The 24,203-nt window shown below is 49.3% G+C and overlaps 1 protein-coding gene across 2 annotated transcripts in view; it reads right to left on the bottom strand.

Moving 5' to 3' along the window:
* Tex264 (testis expressed 264, ER-phagy receptor) overlaps nt 1–23,684 on the bottom strand; it is a 28,845-nt gene extending 5,161 nt beyond the window's left edge. Inside the window, exons 1-4 of one of the 2 annotated variants that reach the window (XM_021657030.2) lie at nt 23,528–23,684; nt 22,656–22,722; nt 19,707–19,998; nt 10,322–10,543 (exon numbers count right to left, since the gene is read on the bottom strand). In XM_021657030.2, coding sequence (XP_021512705.1) covers nt 10,322–10,543; nt 19,707–19,964 — 480 coding nt within the window. In that variant the 5' untranslated portion in view covers nt 19,965–19,998; nt 22,656–22,722; nt 23,528–23,684. Of the gene's footprint in view, nt 1–10,321; nt 10,544–19,706; nt 19,999–22,655; nt 22,723–22,958; nt 23,507–23,527 lie in introns of those variants that run through there. The other variant, XM_021657032.2, reaches the window with a different exon arrangement.
* Between the last annotated feature and the right edge of the window lie 519 nt (nt 23,685–24,203).

The following is a 24,203-nucleotide window of genomic DNA, read 5'->3' as shown; positions in this document are numbered from 1 at the left end:
ACAGAGGATGACACCCTAGCCCTGATGCTTCTAAGGTCAGTGAAATAGTCATTTACTAGGGGTTTTTGTTTGTTTTCTTTTTCCCCCCTGAAACGGGGTTTCTCTGTGTAGTCTTGGCTGTACTGGACTCACTTTGTAGACAAGGATGGTCTCAAACCCAGAGATCCGCCTGCCTCTGCCTCCCTGAGTGCTGGGATTAAAGGCACGTACCACGACTCGCTTACTTTTAATAGTTTTGACTCCAATCATTCATGCCAATCTGGTTGCTCTCCAGGCCTCCTCTATGTCCAGTCTCATGTTATCTCTATATATACCTTTTAGCTTTTTGTTTTGGATGGCTACCTTTGTTTCTGAACATGCTTACTGAAGGTGCAGTTCTCAGCAGGGGCCTGGGGACAATGTACTGTCAGGGAACAGATCATACTGTCAAAAGGTAGGAGCTACTAAGCTCTGGGCCCCTTCCAAAGCCAGTACCTGAGGACATGGATCTGCCAAACCTGAGCTCCACTCAACAAACTGGGCCAGGTTGCCAAAGCCATGGGAGCTCGCAGAAGAAGGTTTAGTTCCTTCCCTAGTAGTTAAAAAGAATGAAGGGGTCTCCAAACACAGTCAGAGCATGACATTCACCAACATCAGACTCTGATCATTTGAGAGGTTCATCTGGCAACATCTCAAGACCAACAGCCATCTCAAGACCAACAGTAAAGTCTGTGTCCACCCAGAGACTCCATATACAATGAGTCTCATACCCCAGCTTTGACCCTTACCAAATTCATGCTACCTCCAACCCTTCCTTCTGGAAGAGTCTGACAGTAATAAGAGGAGTAGTGCTCTTTCCACCCTCTCTTCTAGGCTGGGCATCAGGGTGGGCAGTACCAGGCAGCCACCCTGTGCCACCTGTTCTGCCAGCCCCCTCATTGGCAGGCAGCTCTGTGGCTGCTCTGCGCATCTGCCTCCTCCGGAGAGCCCAGCTCTGAAGTTGCCTGGCTGTGGACAGCCTGTTACCATGGAAACTGCATCCTCCATCCTTGCCATCGCCTTCATCTCAAAGCCATCGGGAGAACAGAGGGAAGGGGGAGACAGAGGATAGAGAGCAAACTGTGGCCCAGCTTCAGTTCTCTGCCCACCCCTGCCTCTTTGCAGCCTCCTACACAGGGAGCAGAGCACTAACTGCCCAGGCCTGCTTCAGACCTGAATCCAGCAGTGGCCCACCCCTTGCTACCTAACAGGCCCTGGCCCTCCCTACTGGAGGGAAGCCTGAAGCTAATTAAAATCCCATTGCCTGCTCAGCCCCAAATCACTATAACACATACTGGGTCCTGTCAAAATTCAGACTCAGGAACAGAAGAGATGGGGCTAGAAGGTAAAGGGGTAAAACTTTTACTTTAGCCCTTGGGCAAGGAAGGGCTGATAGCTGTCCATGCAGTCCTTTCAAGGAGACCATTTTCCCCTCTGTGCTCTGCCTACCAAATAGGAATGAGCCTAATGGGAACCAAGAATAAAGAGCAAGGGGGCAGAACCAGCATATGCCCTGTTCCTGAATGATCAGGCAGAGGGAATAAGCCTTTTCCTTGCCAGCCAGGTGCAGTCTCCAGGGAAGAGAAGATAGCCATGGGCTGGCTCCTGGGTCCTCACCGCACAGCAGGAGCTGCTGCCCAAACAGCATGTCGATGAGCCAGGAAATATTGGAAAATCATTGGAGGAAGGTGAGGCCAGCTGCCTTTCCCTCAGCTAGCCCCAGGGAGCCCTTGGAGAGCAGACTGCCAATGGCCAAGGACACCAGCTCAATGCCATAACAGCCTGGTATTGCTGGGAAAGGGAGCCTGGATAGGCCTGAAATCCCAATCAGCCTTGGAATACCATAGCACAAGAAGCTAAAAGTAGGAGGAAGCAATGATTTTTCTTGGCCATGAGGCTATCGGTCATCTGACAAACTCTCACCCTAAAGAGCAGCTCGTATACACACATACATACCATGACCTCTTTAAGGGAGAAGAAACGCAGACCCCACACAGCATACTCCACCTAACTGAGAAGTTAGTAGGTCATGCCAAGATTTTAGGAGGAACTGCTAGAAACTGTGCGTTTAGACACACACCTCCAGGCCTTCCCTCCCAAAGCAGAAATAAGGAAGAGACTCCAGTCACCAGAGTATCCCTCATGATCACTCTACCCTCCACTAACATAAACTACACTTCACTTCTGGGAGACAAAAGACAGAGAACCTCACAACATTACACAGGCTACCACCTTGTGGTTCACCTCAACCACCTTGGGAACTTACTCTTTACCTCAGGTTAAGTCCTCTTGGGCAAGGGTAGGTATATGTCCACATTACCCAGAGCTTCCCCAAGGGGCTGGGCTGGTATGGTGGGCCAATGTTTCCTCTCAGGACCCACAGGTAGATCTTTCTGAATTCAGAAGTAAGGAGGTAAAGAGAATCTGAACAATCTTTACTTTGTGTTTTGTTCTCAGAACACCAGCCTGTGTGTGCTGGCTTCAGCTAGAGGTATGGAAGGGCAAGGAACAGAAGCAGCCAGGCCAAGCTAGAGACAGAAGGAGAATCCCACCTCCCAGCTGTTCAAGGGCTAAATCTGTTTAGGTGGCAAATGCCTCAAATAGCGAAGCCATGGATGCAGGTCAAGGACTGGGTCACCCACCTCTTACCTAAGCTCCAGGCCGATAAAGAAATAAGTTCTGCCTGACTCATCCTTCTTCCCTCGTGCTTCACTGGGCCTCTCTGTTCACCCTGTGCTGACCAGTCTACCCCCTGTACCATGGTGGACAACTAAGCAGCCACAGAGGCAGCCAGCAGCTGCTGCATCCCACCCGAGGTGGAAGCTTCTCCTTGCTGGGGGAAGTGATGCATACTCATTTTTAATTACATAGATACTGATAGGCTCCCGCCTGCACACACGGTCCTCACAAGTGGGGGCTCAGACCCTGGAGGTCCCTCAGGCAGCTGGTCTGCATTGCATGTGCAAAGTGCTTGGGGGAGGCACAACAGGGAAGCTGCAGCTAGAATATAGCACATTGTTATTATTCTGCCCAGGAACTTCCGTCAACTTCTCTCTCCATGGCTCCCCCTCTTATCTCCACCAGACTTCACAACAGCTTCTGGCCCAGAACCTAAACTTTTGTGTTGTGTCCTGGGGAAGCCCAATGCCAGCGGGGAAAGCCCACTGAAGGGTTAGAGGAGTACCTTCTTCCCTTCCCTCCCTGTAGCCTCCTCACTCCACACTACCCTGTCCAAAGCCTTGAAAAGTATAAACAAAAAACATAGTCAGGGACAGAAGGGACAGAAGTATCAAAGAAAGTCCCAAAGAGGTATCTGAATCCTAGCCTTAGTTACTGACAAATATGTGGGTTCCCTCTTGGCCTCAATTATAAAATAAAAGAAGAATAAAATGTTAGAAGTGAGAACTAGGAAAAACAAAAACCAAAACCTCATCATTTAAAGACAAGGCACTACATATGTGGAAAACCACAACAGAGCAGATGATGGATGGGCCGACCATAAACATCAGCAAATACAAAGTTCACTGAAGGATGGCCCACTTCTCTGTGCACCAACCAACAGATTAGAAAAACACAACAAAAGCAAGAAATCAAGACCTTCAGAGAATTAGGTTTATCCCAGGGCCAGGCTGGGAGCCTCCTACATGGCAGGGGATGACAGAGGAGATAGGCAGGCAGGACCAGGCCTGAGCAGGAGCCTAGGGAAGACTGTAGAAGTGTGAAGGAGCGAGGTGGAGTGCTGTGCCTGGCACCCTGGCCTGCTGTGCCTACTGCTGCCATCGCCTGAAGACTTTTCATTTTCACCTCAGAGCTGGTGGCTTGCCACACAATTTACACTTCTGTTCATCTCCCTGGTGCCACCCAGGCCCTAACTTCCTAGGTGGCTCATGGAGGGGGTGCTCCATACCAGTCAGGTATCAGGATGTGCTAGTAACCAAGGAGCAGAGAAATTATGGTTCCCTGGAAGCAGGTACATGGGACATAGGTCCTCATATATCCTGGTAACTGGACAGACTAGGAGGCCTTGGGCTTGCAGCCATGTCCAGCCTTTCTTTTCTCCATGGCACAGATGGCCAATATGAAATCCTAGTTCAGCCCTGCTCTAGATCTTCTGTTCCCTAGGGAAAGGGAGCAGAGGGCTAGGGAGCCTAGAAGTGAGTATCCCCTGGGCACTCAGCTAGAGCTCTGGGTGGGTCAGCCACAGGATACCATGGTTCTACCTTCCAAACTGATGTTCCCTCCTACCATAGCTTACATAGTCCACCCTTTCTCCAAGATTCATCCACTCTGCCGTGTTTACATAGTCAAGGACCTTGAGCCCTGCTTGGCTCACAAGCTGATAAAAACATTGCTGACGGATTATGCAGCAGCAGGAAGGCTGCTCACTGCAGATGGAGTCATGAAGCTAAGTACCTGGGAGCCAGAAGTCAGACAACAAAGGGGAAGGATACGTGGTAAGTGGGATAAGAAAATAAGAGGGGAGAGAGAGGGCAGCACTGAATTTTCCAGTTCCAGCTGGCACTCTGACCTTCTCCAACCTCTGAGGGAAATCCTTCCTACCTGCCTTATTAGACATGTAGCTTCTCCTTATCTGAGGGAGAAGTCATCAAAGGGCACACTTATTCTGCTCCATGAAAAAGTTCCCTCCTCTGAAAACTTGTCTCCTTTCTAGTCCCAAATCCCAAGCTTTCTGGAGACGAAAGAGCAACAGAATTCTTCATTGGTAAGGCCCATCTGCCTAGGAAAGGTATTCTCTCTGAACTGGTGATGGTCCAAATAAGCAGCACCATCCAGACAGCCTTATCCCCTAGGTCCCTACAGGGATGCCAAGCTACAATACCCAAGCTGGTATTTCGAGAGTGGTGGCTCCCACGCCACCCCAGCAAAGGCTGGCTTGGTACTTTCAGTCCTAGGGGAAAAGAGGGGCTAAACCCAGAGATTCTGAAGAGAGAGAGGTCTAGCACTCTATGGTTCCTGTAAACCTCAAATCTCCAGAAATAGTTCCCTGAGGGATTCCAGGAATAAAGCCTTTGCATGTGGGAAGGTCTTTTTGCTTTAGCTTTTGGCTTGGGGCACCTAGGAATAAATAGTTACTACTACTCTCAGCTAAGTTCTGGTTTTCTTACTTACTCTGAATTTAGCTATGGCTTCCAGTTCTTCCGTCTCATCTATCAGCACTCAGGTGTTCTGCTCTGAATCCCAGCCTGGAGAGTGTCACTCAGATGATATACCTCTTGGCATGATGGCAGATTCTCAGATAACATCTGTGGCTCCCTGGTATTTGCAGGATCCAGCCTGATCTTTTGGACATAAACTGGTGCTCCTCCTGGGCACTCTAGCCTCAAATGGATTCTGATGTCTCTTCTGGACCTGTCTTCCCTACTAAACAACACTGCCTATCCATTCCACTACCCCAAAATGGCTGCTTGTGCCTCTCCCAGTGGGCCTATCCCACCCCCTCCCACCCCATTACTCCCAGACATGGCTAATCTCTCAATGAGGAAAGTGGGGAAGACTCTGGGGTCTAGGGGCTTGTCACCTAGTCCCATGTCAGGGACCACTGAGAGTGCCCTCCTCTCCACGCTGGAACAGGCCAATTAGCCAGTTGTAGCTCTGCCAGGTGACCTGGCTCTAGAGACCTAGTGAGAGAACCCCAGGAATGGAGCAGTGTCAACCTCACTGATGGTGAGGACATCAAGCCCAATAAGATGCCTAAAGCAGCTGTTTCCTGTGCTCAGAGCAGCTGCAAGGCCACCATTAATGAGTGCCTGCTGGGAAAATGGGAAGACATACTAGCAGCCTCAGGCTCCAATACTAACAACCAGTGCTGGAGACCAAGTGTCAAGCTGGTGCATATTACCATCATCTCAGGCCCACCGTGGCACCATTCCAAGTATAGCCCAAATTCACAAGTCTTCTGCCTCTTGGTTCTACTTCCACTCATGCCTGGATTCAGCCACTATTTCACTACTTGACCTTAGGTAACCTCCCCTTCTCTAGGCCTCTGCCATCTATTTGGGCATACTAGCTTTAATAAGGACACCAGTGATTACCTTCCAACTGATCCTCATGCTCAGAACAGTGCCATCCAAAGGAAGGTTCAGCAAATAATCCTCAATTGGAGACCAAGCTGAGATGTCAAGAAGACTCCACCTTACCATTTGGTTTTTGGTGCTAGGGAAGGAAATGGCCCCTGTTCAGCTCCACTCTCTAATCAGAGTGATATTTGTCCAGAAGGAAATGGTGTCCCTTTGCTCTACTTACACTTTAGCTACACAGCATCTACAGAATCCAGAATAATCATGCATGTGGCAGGGGTGGAGGGGGATCTTCCCAGTGGTTCATCTCAACTAGTACAGAAGTTTGCAAACCAGCTGAGCCTCAGAAACCCTCTTCCAAACAAAAGGCTAAGACATCAGCTGGATTAAAGAACCCTTAGGCTTTGCTCTTACAGTTGAAATAGGAGGGATCCATGCTGCCAGCCAGAGCCTTTCACTCCCACCCTAGCGCAGTGTGAAAAGTATGGTCTGGGTTCCTCTCACTCACCCTGTCAGAGCTACCCCAGTCAATGCAGCTGTCCCAGGACTCAGCCTCTATGGTCCCCCTTATAAGGATACCTACCACCTTTATGGCAACCCCTCCTGTAGCTCTCCTTCTAGCTCTATGGTGAAATGACCAGACACTGTATGAGCAACACCCTGTTTCCCTAAACTTGGGAGAAGATGCTTATGTAATTTTTTTTTTAAAAAAACAAGAAAGAGCCTTCCCCTGGACACACCTGGATATAAAAGACCCTAAAGATAGGGGTTTATGAAAAAGATTCTGGGCCTTGCTGAAGGGGAACAGCATGGTGCGGCGTAGTCAAGTGGCTTGGTCAAGTCTAATCCTCTTAATGATCCCAATCAACTGCTACAGCCAGTCATGAGCCATGACCCATGCTAGGGACCTTTCATACACAATCCCACACATAGGAACCCATTTTTACCATTCAGTCCTGGAGACTACAAGTGCTCAAAGCCTTCCTTGGACACTTAAAAAGAATGGTTCTATTCTGAGGTGAATTTGGGAGCCTTTGCCCATTGCTCTAGGCTCATCTCTAGACCAAATCTTTTCTATAGTCTTGTAATTTGAGGGAAGCCGAGTTTCCTCCCGGAGCTGCAAGAAGAGGCCTCCTGCCCCAGAGACCTCCTTGCACTTCAATGAAACAGCTGGCCAAGCTGGGCCATCCTCTACATACAGAGATGGTCACATGGTACCCAGGGCACCCTTACACAAACTGTTCCAGAGCGTTTGGCCTGGAAGTTTTTAATAGTATTTCTGAAGACAGAAATTCCAGCCTCTACTGTTCAGTCTGCCAGGCTGCCAAGATGAGGAAGGCTGGCCAGAGAATCAGAGGCTGTTAAACAGATCACAAAGATGGGTTATAGCTATCTTTTCAAGAAACCACAAGAGCCTGAAAACATTTGTGCTCCTTGCAGTGAGCCCCAGGTCCTTTGCAGTCCCATGAGACTGCCTACGCCTCACCCCACCTCAGCCTCTCAGGCAGCAGGTGAGATTGTCAAGTCAGTCCTCCTCCATTCTGGCAGCACGACCAGATGAGCCTTCCTCACTCCTCATGAAAGAGTGCTGATGGCTGCTGTCATTTCATCTGAAGAATATTCAAAGAGAGGACAGTGAAGGGGGGGAGGGAGAGGGAAAAAGGGAGGGAGAGAGAGAGGTGTGCATGTACACAAAGTCAGTAGCAGTCGGTGGGGCTGGGAGAGTCATAAGTGCCAGAGTCTCATTAGTAGCCTTTCTCCGACCACAGGGCAGTAGGAAGAAGGCAGGGGTAGGAGGCAGCCTCACTCTCTGTTTTGTCTCTTGTGCTGAGAGGCACAGGGCCACCCCTCCTGTAGACTGCAGGTTACGGCCAACCAGCCTCTTTTCTATCTCCCCCTCATCTTAGTTCTCCAGAACCCAGTCAGGCTGAACACAGGACAAGGATGACCCTCACCCAGCTAAACCCCTGGCTTTTTGTTCCTGCCCCCACCCCAGGAAAACAGAGCCCAGAGCACAGCTAACAGGCTCCCATAGGAGGAGGAGGGGGGAGGAAGGGCTTTCATCAAAAAGATGACGTCAAAACCAGCCAACTTGTGAAGCAGTCAGGGGCCGGGAAATTTGGACAAAGGTGTCTAAAAATAAACCCCTGAAGCCAGGAAAAAGCTTTGGTGACTGAGTTGCTTGCCACCATACCACACACCACGCACCCTGTTCTGAGGTCTGGAACCCAGGAAACATCTTCCTGATGATACTCCTTCAGATTAGCCATCAAGACTGACGATGATATAGACAAAACAAGATGGAAAACACAGTATAGCAGCTCTCCCTAGAGTGAAATAAATGATGACCCCCTTGAGGTACCATGCAGAACAGGCCCTGTGTTTCACCTTCCTCCTACCATACTAGCCCTTCCCACCTCCAGTTCAAGCTGGGCCCCTGGAAGCATACCCTCTCTAGCGGTGCTCCAGGCTACCACCTTCCAGCTCACAAAGAAAACCTTCCCTTGTCTTCCCTAGCCTCTGACCTATCAGCATGACATCACAGCCACTCAGCCATTCCCACACCACATACAGGCATCAAGCAGCTCCACTGTCAGCTCATAGAGCCAGTTTTACCCCAAACCAGGTACTTCTTTTAGATTTCCACAGTTCAATGGAAAGCAACATTATACTTTCAAGTACCTTAAGAAAAGACACAGCTTCTGTGACACTTCCCCCACCCCCATCTAATAGCCAGCCCAGCTTTAGTCCAATAGTTCTAACACAAAACAGACTACCAAACTCTGTGCTGGTTCTACATCGCCAGTCACTGGCCCAGTGACTTATGACCTGGAAGAAAGTAATGCTGGTAACCCAATCTGTCTGAGGGAAGGAGGAGTGGCAACAAAGAGGTGGCAGCTAACCTGTGGATGTTTCCACTCAGATCCTGACCACCCCTGAGTGCATTCCCAGCCCCATAAACCATGCTCAGGAATTAGGTCACCCATCTTGAACAGACAGCTTCAAACGAATACTGCACTGGTTGGTAGGTTTACTTTGGTTTTTTGTTTGGTTTGTTTGGTTGATTCAATACTGCTGAATTAAACCTAATGCCCTGTACATGCCTTCAAGCTTTCTACCCCTGACACACATTGACAGAGAGAAAGATATTTATAATTCTTTGAGACAAGATCTCTTTATGTAACCCAGTCTGGCCTCAAACTCTCGGTCCTTCTGCTTCAGCATCCCAAGAAGCTGGTATTACAGAAGTGTGTCACCATATCCCCTATTACATTTAGATCAAAACCGTGCTTCTTGCCAGGAATGGTGGAGTATACCTGCCATCTGAATTTGGGAGGTAGAAAAAGGAGAACCCAGAAGTTCAAGGTTATCCTCAGCCACACAGCAAGTTTGAAACCATCCTAGCTACACAAAAACCTGCCTCAAGATGGGGGGGTGGGAAGCCAACAAAACACCCCAAACAAGCCCATCATGCTCTTCACCTGCATTGCCTAGAACGGTCTTACTTTCTTTGCAAAGGCTCTCCTTGGACTCCACCTTGAAGTGACCTCCTATCTCTAACCACCTTGCCCAAATGGGTCCCCCTACCCATCCTGCTGTTTTCCTAGCATGTATCCCATATTTACTACCTTTCTTCACCACTCAGTGTATATGCCTCTTTCATGCACTATTCTACACACGGTGTCCTCGAGAGCACTCAACAGAGAGATGCTCTGTAAACAATCACTTCCAAGCCCAAACTGTAATCCTTTCCTGAGTTCCCAGGCCTGTCACATCTAAAGAAGAGGTGTAGACAGGGCAAGTTTTCAGGACATTTGTAGAGAGAAACCTGTCAGGTCTCTTGGTGGCTGACTCTCCTTCTCCTACAGACAGGTTTCTTTCAGATCAGAAATTAAGGAGGCAGGGCCTATCACTGCTGTCCTGGGGGTGGGGTGAGGGCCACAGTGGCAAAGGTAGCATCAAGGCCAGGATAGCATATGGCCACTGAGAGCTCTTCAAGCAGGATAGGGACAGGGTGAGGACAAAGACAGAGCCAATCTGACCACATCAGGGTTCTGAACAAGCTTTTGGAGATGGTCTGACCCCAATATCTTAAGTATCTGAAAGAGATGTCATAAGTCTCTGCCAACATTCCCAGCTACCAAGGTGCTTGATCCATGAGGGCTCTCTTCCAACCACTTATTCCTCACATCCTAGGCAGTCCTCTCACTTCCCACCCAAGGGACCCAAGCGTCCACCCTCCACATAGTATACCTATGTCTCACCTTGATGTAGGTATCCAAAGCAGGATGGACTCGGCGGGCAGCCAGCCAGATGGACATGGGCGTGGTGTAAGGGAAGCTAGCTGTCACCACGTGGCTGGGTGCTGGGAAGGAGAATACCTTGAAGCCAAATTTCTGATAGAGGTGGATGAGCTCAGGTGAAGGAGACTCCTCTCCCTCACTTAGGATGCTGCCTACCGCACAACGGCACTTCTCAGGAGGTACCTGCAGAGGCAGAGCATGGGGTTAGCACCACAAAAAGGAAGAAGGCCTTCATACCTAAGGCCCTCTGCTTCTGGGCTAAGTCAGGCCTGAGAACCACGTGCTCTGTCAAGCTACAGAGCCCTAGATACCAGAATGGAGTAGTCATTTCCCTACCAAAATCAGCTATGGCTCACATGTATGCATACTGTTGCGGAACTCTCATTCATTCCTTCAACAAACAAGCTAAGCTGCATACATGACTCAAGAGTCATGGTTAAAAAAAAAAAAAAGGAAAGAAAAGGCAAGACAAGACTTGGTCTCTACCCTCCAGGAGCCTTGGGGACTGAAGAATGAAGAGATACCTGAGCTATCACCCTCTACACAGCCCATTATCAGGAACAGTGCCAAGCGCCCTCCCATCTCTTGATGTTACCTTCTGTGGGTCCCAGCCTCAGAAGGCCTCCAGCAGGACTACAGATAGCTGATCCTAGGATCTGGATCCAGCACAGCCCAATTAGTTTATTTCCTTCCTCTCTCCCAGAGGAGCAAGCTTCACTAACAGAGAAATCATGGTAAGCAAGGCAGCAGAACTGAGAAGTAGGAACAAAGAAAAAAGCCTACTACAGCTGTCTTTTCAGGTTGCCCCATGAGAACAAGTATGTATGAATGTACACAGTAGAACACACAGGACAGAGGCCAGGGTGGGGATTTAGCATTTGCTGAGAAGCGTCAGAATATGAGATAAAAATTTAAGAAGGAATCTCCTCTAGGTTCACAGGTAGGGACAGCCCCCTTCACAAGGGCCTCTAGCTCTTTCCCACCTAAAACCTGCCCACTTTCTAAATCCCTTCCTGATTATACTCCAGATAACTGGTTTCCCCACCCTCACCCCTATGTCTCTCAGTCCCTAACGAAAGTACTTTCTAGTTTACTCCTGTCTTTCCCTCCTGATCCTCTGTCCTCTGACTCCCACTGGCCAGAGGCTGTGAGTTTCGAGTTTCCTAGGACTAACACAGGCTTACAGGGCCAGTGCTAACTTCTGGCAGCAGGTGGCAATAGTCTGTTCAACCTTCTGTTTCCCATGTCTACAATTTTCCTGCCATCTATGTGCATTCTTGGACTAGGACCCCAGGGGAAGGTATTCCCAAATCCAGAACTGTTACAGTAAATATAAAAAAGCTGTTGGGCTATATAATGTTTATTATTTGCCCTAAGATTATCACTGTGGTATTATTTAACCCACTATCACAAATAATGAGACAGAGATACCTGTTAGATTTATAATTGCCTTATTTATCTTGGACCTAGCAGATACTTCACTTACACTGTCTCAATATCCTTACCATCCATCTCCCAGCCCCCATCCAATGCCATCCACCTTAACCATCCTATCTTTTTTTAAATACTTGCTTTGATTCTTCCATTTAGGCCTTTTCACACCATTATTGGGAGTCCTTTCTCAGCCCACATGGTGTTTTCTCAAGGCTAACCCATCCTGACGTCCTCCTCCTTCCTCTCTTCCCTTCAGTCTGTCCTTCCTGTGATTTCTTGTGGGGCTCTCCAAAGCCCTAGAACCTTAGCCACACCTACCCCAGTCTGTCCTACCCAGGTATAGGCTGTTTAATTAGCCAATCAGGTATAATAATGACTTAGGCAGGTTTACACAGTAATTAGCATCAGACCAACCTCCAACACAGGACATTTGCAACAGATCTTGTGCCTCAGTTCTGGGTTTTTCTTGATCTTAGGGCACCATTCAAGTCTTCCTGTACCAGGGCTTACTGACCTCTGCATTTAAACAGGACACTCTCCTACCTCTACTTACTTCTCTTCCTAACCCACTTTGTCAGCACCATGAAGTTATTGTCACGTATCTCTGTCTCCTGCCTTGTTTTAGCCCTTTTAACATCGGCCACAAATCCCTGAGAGAATTCTTAGCACTGATCCGCCTCCTCTACTCTGGCTATCTATCCCTATTCCTTAGAATTATACTTGTCTGGGGATGTGGACACACGCTCCAGGCTCTGACCTCTAAGCAGACCCTGGGGGTTAGTCAACTCTCAAGTTCTAACCACGTTGCTTCCTTGAACAAATGCCAGCAAGCATAACTTAGGAGCTTTGGTGACAGGCAATATAATGCAATGTCCATAACTACAGCTAGAAGGTGGCTGGCCAGGGGTGAAACCTGAGTCATATGATCCTGGCTAAGTGCCCACGCTTCTGAGAGCACCAATTCCTTGCTATTTCCTTATATGCCTTTCATATTAAAAGAGATAATTCACAAAAGTTTGGCACTAATGAAATTCCCATAACTACTTTCGGTTATTTATAGCAAAAACACGGTCCTAAAACAGTTCCTTGGCCTAGAAAGCCCACCCACCCTAACCCTGATACAGTCGTTTCCTGCCCATCCTTCAGGTTCAGTGCCTTCTTGAGGAGCATTTCAGGGTGGCTTTGTAATACCTTTTCCCCCCTAAACTTCTTCCAAAATTTTCTGTCTTGTTCTTTTCAAGACTATTTAGCCTTAAGTCTTTCCTATTCCACTCAAACATATGACATTGTTGCAGTACCATATCTTGTCTCTAGATGATGCAACTGCACCACTTACATCCTAAGAGTTGTTCTGGCCATACAGGCAGGAAGTTCCCACAGGCCTGAACTGACAGTACAGTACCTGACCCCAATGTATAGTATGCTATGTGGGAGGGAGTAGAAAAAAAGAAAAAGAATGTTAATATAGGTTAGAGGGAGAAATAGGTGGAAGGTCACCTGTCACTTGATCTCTCCTCTTTATCCCCTACCTGCCTTAATTTGGGTTCCAAGGTCTTTCCTGAGATCACTTCAACAGCCCCCATGGCAACTCAACAATCTTCTGACTCCAAAAGACACCTGAACAAATGATTAGAACCTAACAATGACTCTCAGTCCATGTCTAAACTAAACTTCCAAGTCAAACAGGCCAGATATGACACTGAACTCACCACAGGACCAGGCGTCAGCAGGGCTACAGCCTAGATGGGCCGGCAGCCACTGAGTACGTGGCAGAGGGAGGGGCAGAACCGGCTCTGGCCCAGCCCACCTTGCCAGCCTTCTCTCCCACCACACCCCCATATACACCCACATGTAGCTATTTGTAGTCAAACATGCCACGTCTTCCCATGCTGCCTGCCTCTGCGTAAGCTACTTCCTCTTCAACCTATCTGAGTCTGGAAAACTTCAGTTCATCCTGCAAGACTCAGCTCAACTCCTCTCCTCAAAGTCTTTCCCCTGGGAGCTACCACTCCTCTCTCACCCCAAATATATACCAGTAGAACAGGTCTTCTGCTGCAGTGTGATGAAGCCTTCTCATTTCTCCCCACCACTCTAGGCCTCAAGGCAGGAAAGTCTAGGATTCTACATAGGAAATTCCTTAGGTATGTGTAACAATGGTGCTGCATGAGCACAGCTGCTCACACAAACCCTGGCCCCAATCAAATCACCTGGTGAAAGGGAAGTGTTCTTTAATGTAGTACAGAGCAGTGTGGAACACAAGAGCACTCACTGACTCAGTCTCTTTCTTGTCTCTGTCTCTCGCCCTCCCAACTCCCCAAGTAAGGTCATTATTTGCACTCTTCTCTACCCTGACCAGTGCTTAGAAGGTAGCATATAAGAGGCCCCACAATAATCCTACCACCTGCTAAGTAGTACATGCCAAACCAGGGTTGGAAATCACCAAAGCCAGGTCACCAGCAAGGAGATATGACAGCTATTAAGATAATCTAGGAAGTAGCAAAGTTGGTCCAATAGCAGCGACCTAGCCCAAGACAAAAGCCTGGGTCTCCTGTTTGCCTACTTCTATTCATATCAGAAGTTTCTTTGGAGTGCCTGTGACTAGAACAAGAAATGGATCAGAACTGCACCAGCCTGGAATTACACTAGGGACATAGGACAGTGTATCCCTACTTTGAAGAAAGGAAAGTCCACCCAGGACCTACCATCAAAACCAAGACTACCAAGAAAGAGACAAGGGTATGCCAAGCTTCTGCACATCTCCTTCAAGGCATACAGCCTCCTCAGCCCCAGTACTATAAGAGGGCAATTTCCTAGAACCTGAAGTTGATTTCAGGTATGAGTCCATCCCGAGGCTAGCCCACTGCCACTACCAGAGAGTTCTCTGACAACCATTAGACAACAATGAAGAGAGTCTTCTCAAGGGTACTGAATGGCAGAGATGTCAAAAGTGTAGGACTAGGACAAGATGATATCTTTCAGGACTCCGAAACGAGAAATTATGTCAGCTGGTCCACTAGGTTCAGTAGAAATGACCAACCTCAAGCCACAACCTATGCAGCCAATAAGAATAAGTATATCATCTACCTGTCCAAGCCCAGAGGACTGCCCTGATCCATCTCATGAGAGCTCTTGATCAGTTACCAAGGGAAGAGTGAGAGACAAGCTCTGCCCTTGCACTGGTACTCCCAGGGGTAAAAGAGTGGTAACTGTTTTAAGTACAGATGTATACTGGGCCTCCTTACCCAGATCTGGCATACAAGGCAACACATCAAGCCAAGTGTTCAACTTCCCTGGTATGTGAAGGAACATGATATAGCAACCAGCTGGAATACAGGCTGATGCTGACACCAGGCCAGAGAATAGAACTCATACTAAGGCTCAGAAGGGGGAAAGGAGTCATTGGGAAGTCAACTCTAAAAGCAGTTCTGGGGCTTTCTGGGAGTTCCCATCCTTAGGAACCTTCTCTCCTACTCCTAGAAGCAGACCCCACCCCAGCCCCCTGAGCAGGCACCTAACAAGGCCTCTCACCACTTGCTCACCACTTTCCACCCACAACCTCATCAAATACAAATGGATGTGTGGGGTGAGTTGGTATTGTTCTTGACCTTGTTCCTGAGGCCCAGAATATCAAGTTACTTAGCAAATGTCATACAGCAAGGCAGTGTTAGAGCCAGGGTTCAAACCCAAGCAGACAAGTTCTGGAATTGCAACATGCAACCTACTGTCACCTGGGAATTTGAGAAGTCAGTCCTAGCTACAAAGACACAACAGACTTTTCCTGCACTGCTTGTCCTCAGACTCAGGCCACCTGGAGCAAGTGCTCCCAAAAGCATGAAAGCTCAGTGGTACAAGGCTCACAGCCAGGGCAGCTGTCAAATGTGCTCTGTATCTACGAGGGGCCAGGCACTGGGCCTTTGCCTCAGCAATCGGATACCACAAAATGAAACCTGGGATGGGGTAAGATGTTTTTAGTATGAACAAGGCCCTGGATTTAAAATTCACCCCCCCCATAAAGAAAAAAAACCCTGAGATAGAAGGGATTCTTTCATCCCCATTTGATAGATGAAACAGACTCACCAAGAGGCCAAGTGACTCACACAGAAGCACACACTGGGAAGCAGCTGGAGCCTTGCTTCAGACCTAGAAGGGTGAATTCAGAGTTCTCTCACTTTACCTCCCAAGGACAGCTCTACTTGGCAGAAGGGAGCTCACCTTGGGAGTCCTCTCCCATACTTAACTTACTACAGAGCAATCATCTGGAGCCATTTGGCAGAAAACATCCACAGGTTAACTGGAACAGGGACAGCCTGAATCCTCAAGAAGTAGCAGCTCAGGCCATATTTCCACTGCTCCGTTGAAGAGGTCAGTCCTGGGAAACTTTACCTCCTTATTTCTTTCCAGGTTACATGCTTTAAGGGAAAGTGGCCCCAAGCCCCACTGAGCAGTGAAGAGGGTGGTACAGACCCAATTCAGAACTCGTAAAACTTTCAGGTCCTGCAGACTTGGTGGTTCTAGGCCTTGATTCTCAGTGAATAATGGAAAGAGAGAGGCACAGTATTCTCTAAGCCCAGAATGCAACCAATTCCTCCATCACTCCATATGTGGGAAAAGCATAGTAGTAAATGGAGCAGGAGATCCCGTCTGCCTAGATCAGGTAAATACAACTAGCTACCACGCCCTCTTGCCTCACCTAGGCTACCACAATGGTAGACAGGCAGGTTGCATAAGCCCCAAACAGCAGAGGAGGAAATGTGGAAGGTATGACAGGAGGTGGCAGATAGGGTAGACCTACAGGAATGATGACCACATGGGCCCATCTGCAGGCCACAGTAGTCAGGACTAAGTGCGGCACTCAAGGCCCTCCTAGTTCTTCATTTCCTTTCAACACAGAAGGCCTCCAGGGGAATTAATCCAAGCAAAGGGTAATGTCAATTTTCAGCTCTCCAGTACCCAAGTTAGAAAGAGGGCTGAGAGCACAAGTTTTTCTAAGCCAGGGCCCTTCTATAGCACAAGCCAGTGTAAACCATTAGATATGGGAATAAGGCAGGTCTGTGACTGTGGCCTCTGGAACTCATTCCTAGCCACCAGTACCTTAAAGAGGAGATGGCCTGTACTCCATGAATGTGGGCCATTGATGAAAGAGCAATACCAGTGATCCGTATCAGAGCTTGTCCACTTTCTGACACAGGTTGCCTTCCTGTGCCCTTTACCCTCAACGACGTCAAGACTTTCAGGGTCAGGGAATGGAATCCTTCCTCCTGCCTCACAAAAACCATCTGTTCAGACCTCATAGTTTCCTCTTATCCAAGATTCTAGGACTTGGGGTTCAAGTAGCAAATGATGTGAAAAAATTTACAGCAAATGCTACTGTCCTGCCTTGGAGGTGTCTCTTCGTCATTTTCCAGACCCATACCAAAGTGGAACTTCCTTAAACCTTTCTCAGGAACCATCCACCCCCTGCACAGCTTGGGCTAGGAATGGTCATGTCTAGGGAGCTGTCAGTTCATACTTCAGCAGAGCGAGGAATATCTAAAAGCAAATCTCTAACTTAGTTACTCACCATTTTACTCATAGCCTGAAAGAGCATCACTTCCTGCCCACACTCACAGAGAAGACCATCTGACTCCTATTGTTCTGTGTCAGAAGGATTGGAGGTGGTACACCAAGAGGTCAGCCTATATCCTCTTTTCCCATATATACATTTATGATGGCCAGTGCTAGGAGAGGCAGCTAGGAAGTGGCAAACACGAGTTCTCAACTTTTCTAAGGAATGAAACATGGTCTCATTTCTAGCATCTCCAGGTTCCTGAAACCCTCACCCAAGAGGTTCTGCACCCTAAGTGTTGTGCCAACTTATGGTCCCCATCGTGCCTCAGTGTGAAGCACAGAGCCAGGACTCGACTACTCATTGACTAATACAAAAAAGATGAGTACCTCATCCACGCTACCTTCACCCCAGTCTTCTCCCACCATACCGCTGCATACCTAGGTTCCACGTACAAAATGTGGACCAGGTGGTCTGATAGGTGGCTGTGAACCCCTGCACCCTGGAGTTCATGATTCTCTAGACCACCCGAAGAGCATGCCAAGGTATAATCCTGCTCTTATCAGCATTTTCTGGAGTGACCCAAGCTCGGGAAGTACAGAATCAAAGGCCGCTTTAACTTTTTTATTCTTCTAGGCTGGCCAGATGTCCTCGGCCAGCTCAGTCGTAAGTGTTTTCACCATCCTTTTCTGTTAAACATCTGTTGAGAACCATGTGCTGGGGTGATAGAGCCACATGGTGGTTGTTTGGAAGAAGTGGCCATGCCTGTACAAAGGTACATTTTACTCGAGTTCTTCTGTCTCATTTTCCCTGGCTGTGACTCCAGTAATGACCCCTGTTACCTTGACTGGTGCTGATCCTGGAAAGAGTACCTTCAACCTAAGAGGGTTATGTGTGTCCACTGTACTTGGGCCGTGGAGCTTCTGACTTCACGTAGTGCCCTCTCCAGCTCTGTGATGTAAAACCTCAGACAATGTTTACTCATCCAACAAGCCTGCAGCTGCCACTGCTCACTTTACCCAGCTCAATCTTTTCAATGGCCTCTATGTCTCATCTTCTTCCCTCCCCCACTTGTCCTCCAGTCAGCTTCCTAAAACAAAGGCAGTAAATGATGCCACATCCATCCTTCCAACCTGCTGTACCTCCTCCACTAGCCCAAGAAACTTTTCATCCTCTTTCTCCACCCATCACATGTCCACTAGGCCATGCTTCCAATTCATCCCATGACTCCAGGCCTTTGTTCTTACAGTTCTTATAGTTTCCTACGCCAAGTAGCCCTTCACAGCAGAGGTGAATTCTATTCATGTGTGAAGGCCCATTTACCTCTTCTCACAATTTTCCCCGCCAGCTTGAAGCACGCTTCCTAAATTCCCCCAATTCAAACTTCCACGGACACTGAGGCTGTTGTCTTGTTGGCAAATCATCTACACAGGGCTGACAAGCCAACTACAGATCACTGAGGGCAATGCCAGCTCTAATTCATATCCAGAGTGCAGGTGTAGGACAGGACCTGGCCTAGAAAAGGAATCAGGACACCCTTATTTCACCAAGGTTCCAGTGAGGCCTTGTCTACAGACGGTGTACAGGGCTTGTTCACTTGAGCTTTCTAGGCAAGGAAATCCAGGTTGAGGAGTCCATATAAAAATTCCCCAGGGCTTACTTCGGCGTGGATCAAAAACAGAGGCTGAAGAACCCTTGGCAGAACTGCCAGCCCATCCAGCTGTGGGCAGCACCACTCCATAGCATAGCAGGAAACTACATTGGTAAGCCCTGACTCATTGTAGGCTTTATAGCCAGACGCCTACGACGTACCAGGGATGCTGGACTGTGCTCTGACTCCAGCATCCTGGGTATTCCGAGTAGCTCATTTGGCTCCACTTGGCCCTCTCCCAACAGGTAGCTTGAAGGCTAAAGAAAATCCTATCACTGGGTAAGAGAGCACCATGGTGACTAGAGAGGTGGGATTCCAAGCCCCATGCCCAGAAACTGCCCTCTCAGTCCTCAAGAGCCCAAAGCCCTGGCATGAAAGATGAGGAATGAAAAGCAGACAAACAAGATTTAACTCTACAGAATGGACAGATTCTGGATGGCATAGCCTAAGAGCACTGGCCTCAGATGGAGGTAGAAAAAGGAAGGACAGCAAAAGACCAAGAACTAAGGTCCAGACAGAAGCCAGGGTCTACTACGCTCAAAAACCCTTGAATAGACATGAGCAAAGGGACAAAGATGTGGGCAAGTGCACTGAAGGGGGCTTGGAGCTTTGAGAGAGGATAACTGCAGGACCAGCTCAGAAAGGCAAGCTCTCCTACCCCACCAAGCCCTGGCCCAGGTTCACCCAAGAGGTAGAAGCCCATGGAGGCTCCTTACCGTATGGGGGTTGTCATAGTAGACAGCGATGGAACGGAGCTTGGGAGAGATGCTGCAGCTCTCCGTGAAAAGCTGTCCAGTGTCACCATAGGAGCCCACATGGAACTTGTAGGCCACAGTTATGTTGCAGATTGGGGGTGATCCAGCACTCACTGTCACCCCAGTCAGCAGTCCTGAATAACCAGCAAAGGCCAGCAGCGTCAGCAGCAACAGCAGAGTCAGGGCCCCAATCAGGCCCAGTAGTAGCAGATCCGGCATGGTTCTGGGACTCCCTCTCAGCACCCCAAGGCAGCTGCAAAGGAGACAGAAGGGAGAGGAGGCTGGTAGCCTGCTCTAACCCTGCCTGCCTGCAGGGCCAGTTCTGGCCCAACTTCAGCCATGCCTTAGTGCTCTGACCCAGGAGGGGGAGGGGCCATAGGTATTTACATACAGTGACCTAGAAGGGAACTATAAAGGATGACTGAAGCCACAAGCCTCTTTGTTTCTTAATCATAGCCACAGATGCTCCTGGAACAGCTCTGCCTGGCACTAGCAGCCCTGGAGAAACTGAGTCATACTCCAGGCTCTGACCAGACAAATTCCTCCAGGCTTGACTAGATACCACCAGGAGATATCCCTCTCCTTTGCCTCTTCCTTCCCGCAGCTGAGCCACAGTGCTGGCCCAACATTCTCAAGCCTCATGAACTACTGCAGAGAGAGAGGGAGGATACCCCTGACAGGTGTGGGGTTCAAGGGAGAGGGCTGACAGGTATGGGGTTCAAACACTCATTTACAAACAGCATACCATAAGGAACAAAAACCCAGGAAAAAAATGGGCCAGAAGAAGAAAATTTCATGGGAATACTTCTCTTTTCTGTTTCTTTTTTCTTTGTGGAGCTATCTGGTCTGTGAGGACCTCACTTCCCAGCAGTGTAACTATTCAGAACTACAGGAGACCAGATCAAAACAGCCTAAGAGGCCAGAACAAAGTCCAACCTGGTTCCAAAACTTGAACCACCAATGCTAATAAGCTTCATTCCACTTTTGCCAGCCCACAAAGACTAGAAACAAAGAAATAAGAAGAAAAGGCTGTTAGAAGTAGAAACACAAGAGAGGGAAAAGTCAGAGTTACCTCTAAGAGACAGAGAAAATCTACAGGAATGAACCCAGGATCAACACAGAAGCCAGTGTGAAACATTCTAGGCAGACTCTTACAGAGGGCTTCATTTGAGGGATCACAACACACAGAAGAACGATTAAAAAGAAAGAGAAACATGAACATTACCAGGGAAACATTCCTGCTCTAGTTACTTAAAATTCATACTTAAGGGTCAGTGAGATTGCAGGGTGCGTGCTGCTAAGCCTAACAACCTAAGTTCAATCCCCAGAACCCACATGGTGTAAGGAGAGAGCTGGCACAATAAGAGCAAGGGGGAAAAGTCTCTAGTCTCCATGGAGGCTCACCAATGCAGCTCATTATGGAGCTTGACCAAGGCTTTGAGTATCTGGAGGTCTTTCTACCGCTGTTACAATATCCTGTCTGCTCTGGGCAATTGATGCCTACAAAGGGTGTGGTAGGCCACTTCTAGCCTGAATCATAAAATAGTTGTTACTTGTGGTTGGATATTCTTGTATTTGTTTATTTGTGTGCATTTTAAAATCTAAGAAACAGGGCAAGTGTTCTGCAAGTCATTTCTAGGACCAACCATTCTTGCCTTTTCATTAATTTACGCGTTTGTGTCATCTGCTTGATCCCCATGGATACTGTAATGTTTCCATAACACTCAAATTTTCTTACAAGTCTTTAGAATATCCTATCCAGTAAGAATGGACTCATAAATATCTTTGTATCCCCTCCCCACCCCAAAAAAGAAAGGCGATAACCAACTCCCTTAAGTTATTCTCTGACCTGTACACACTACACACATAGCGTTAGGGGCTGGGAAGATGGTTCAGCAGTTAACAACACTGACTGCTCTTCCAGAGGACTCAGGTTCAATTCCAAGCACCTACATGGTGGCTAACAACTGCCTGTAACTCTAGATCCAAAGGATCCAACACCCTTTTCTAGTCTCCACAGGCTTCAGGCATGCAAGTGACACACAGACTTATCTGCAGGTAAAACACCCATACACATAAAAAAAAAATTAAATTCCTATTTAAAAAGTAAAAGGTTTTGGAGCTGGAAAAGCAATGCTTTATCCCTACAGAAAACTTAGCTCTATGCACATATGAAGGCTCTGAGTGTAAGATACACACAGAACTGGCCTTACAAAGAAGCCAAAAATGTTTCTGAACTCTGGTGTCAGGACACTGAGGTGCCTCCCACTGGTCTCCTCATGCTTCTTGTACTCCTGCCTATAAGCTTCATTATCTTTTCTGTTTGCATTTTCTGCCCTACTCATCCTGCCTCCAGTTAGTTCCATTCTCTTCTCTGATAATGCTGATAACAAATCTTCCACTCATACTTAATATATCCTAGGTACTACTGTCTGAATGTCAAAACTCAGCTACTTCACTTATCCTCACAACAATCCAATAAGGTAGGTAGGAAGTAAGTGGTTGGAGGTCAAGATACCTGCTCAAGGTCACACAGGTATTACACTGGGCCACCTGGACCCAAACATGGGCAACAGGAACCCAAATAGTCTGACTCCAGTCCACTGCCAGTTTTTCTCTCCTCTGGCTTCCAAAAAGGTATTTCATCCATGTTGGACCTTGCTGAACTCAAGGCGAAAGCTGTCAACATCTAGGCCACAGCCTGCCTTGGGAGTGGACAAGCATTGCCACATGCTTCTGTTGTAAGGGAAGTTGAGTCCCAATCTTTCTCGTCCACTTCCCAGCCTGCTCTGAAAAGAGGGGATATGTTTCTGCCCACTCTCAGAGATTTGGTCAGCCTAGGAAGGAGAAGTAAGGCAAATTTTCCTACACCTAATAGAGAAAGGCAAAGACAGGGATGAAGAGGCTCACCTAAAAAGCCAGGCTCACTTTTAGCAACTCATAGCATCCAGTACAGCAGGGCTCCGGTACTCCAACGCTAGGGGCAGAAAGGAACAGTCATCCCAGCCCTGGACACAGGCAGTAAGCAAAGCAGGGCACCAGGTCCTGAGCAACCCCTTTTCAGGGACAGCCCACGGACCATCTACAAACGAGCGGACCCACCCTCAGATCCCGCGGGGAAATCAGGCCAAATCAAGCCTCACGGCGTCACGCCTGGAACCTCCACTGGGCCCAACTACCACACTTGGCATCAACACAGCCCCTGCTGCTGACCTTGGGCCGCGTGTGCACTCTCTTGGGCCTCAGTTTCCACTAACGTCAGAGGTCCGGGCAGGGGCAGATGCTTCCTTGGCCCGCAAGCGTCGGAGTTGTGGCTCGGCGCAGGCTTCCTGAGGCCGCTCACGTGCGCCCCGCGGAGGGCCGGGCCCTTAAAGGGACCTGCGCCGGCAAACTTGGGCGCTAGAAGCCGCGGAGGGGCCCCGCTCCGAGCCGGCGGCTTCCAGTCCCCCGCTCGCCTCGCGGCCTCACGCACCTCAGCAACTTCGGAGGCGCTAAAGTTTGCAGTCGCCGCCGGGGTGCGCGGCCCCGGGAAGCGGACCTGAGAGCTGAGGCCTGCCCGCTCTCCCCACAGTCCCACTGACCCGGGGCGTGCCTGCACCCCGCACCGAGGGGTCAGGACCGCCTCACCGTCGCTGTCAGGCCCGGCAGCCAGGCCCGAGCAGCTGCGGGCCAGACGCGGGGCTGAGAGCGGCTCAAGCCGCGAGACCCGGACGGGAGCGGGTGCGGGGAGCCCGGGGCCGAACCCCCCAACCCGAACGCCCGGCCCCCGGCCCCGCCCTTACCGCAGCGGCGGCCCCGCGGACGCGGACGGGCGCTTGAGGAAGATGCGGCTCGGCCGTGGAGCCTGCGCGCGCGCTCGGCCCTCACTCCCGGAGGCTCCGCCCCTCCCGCGGCGGGACGTGACCGTGGCTGTGGGCGCCTGCGCCCCGGACTCGGAGGGCGGAGGCCCGCCCCGCCCCGTCTCCTTGGTTACGTGCACGCTTCCTCCCGCCCCCACGCATACACCTGGCTGGGAGGGCGCCCACAACACACATTCCTACTTCCGACAAAGCAGAACTCCTGAAGGTGACCAAGCAAGAACCAGGACCCGCACGGTATCCGGGCCGACGGGGAGGGAGGGGAAGCACCGCGCTGACGTCAGGCTCCAAGCACCGGGGAAAGACAGCTTGTTTGGCGGCCCTAGAAGCCCAGGAAGTCAGGACTGGACTGGTTAGCATTTGTGCGTAGTACGGCAATGTCGGCCTCTTAGCAACTGAACCACTCTTACTCTTTGCCACCTTCTCTTACTGAGGCTTCATGAAAGGTCTGCGGACCCAGCAGGGTCTTGCCGCTTGCTCACGTCTTACAGCTGAGGAAGCTGAATCCCAGTCTGGGGCTTAACACAGAGGCTCTTGACAACCTCTGGAGAGCGCAAAATCAGTGACCATAGGCGTGACCATTCCTCCATCCAACTTTTAT

Source organism: Meriones unguiculatus, chromosome 6, assembly GCF_030254825.1.
Source record: "Meriones unguiculatus strain TT.TT164.6M chromosome 6, Bangor_MerUng_6.1, whole genome shotgun sequence".
Lineage (NCBI taxonomy): Eukaryota > Metazoa > Chordata > Mammalia > Rodentia > Muridae > Meriones > Meriones unguiculatus.
This window is presented reverse-complemented; position numbering and strand designations above follow the sequence as displayed.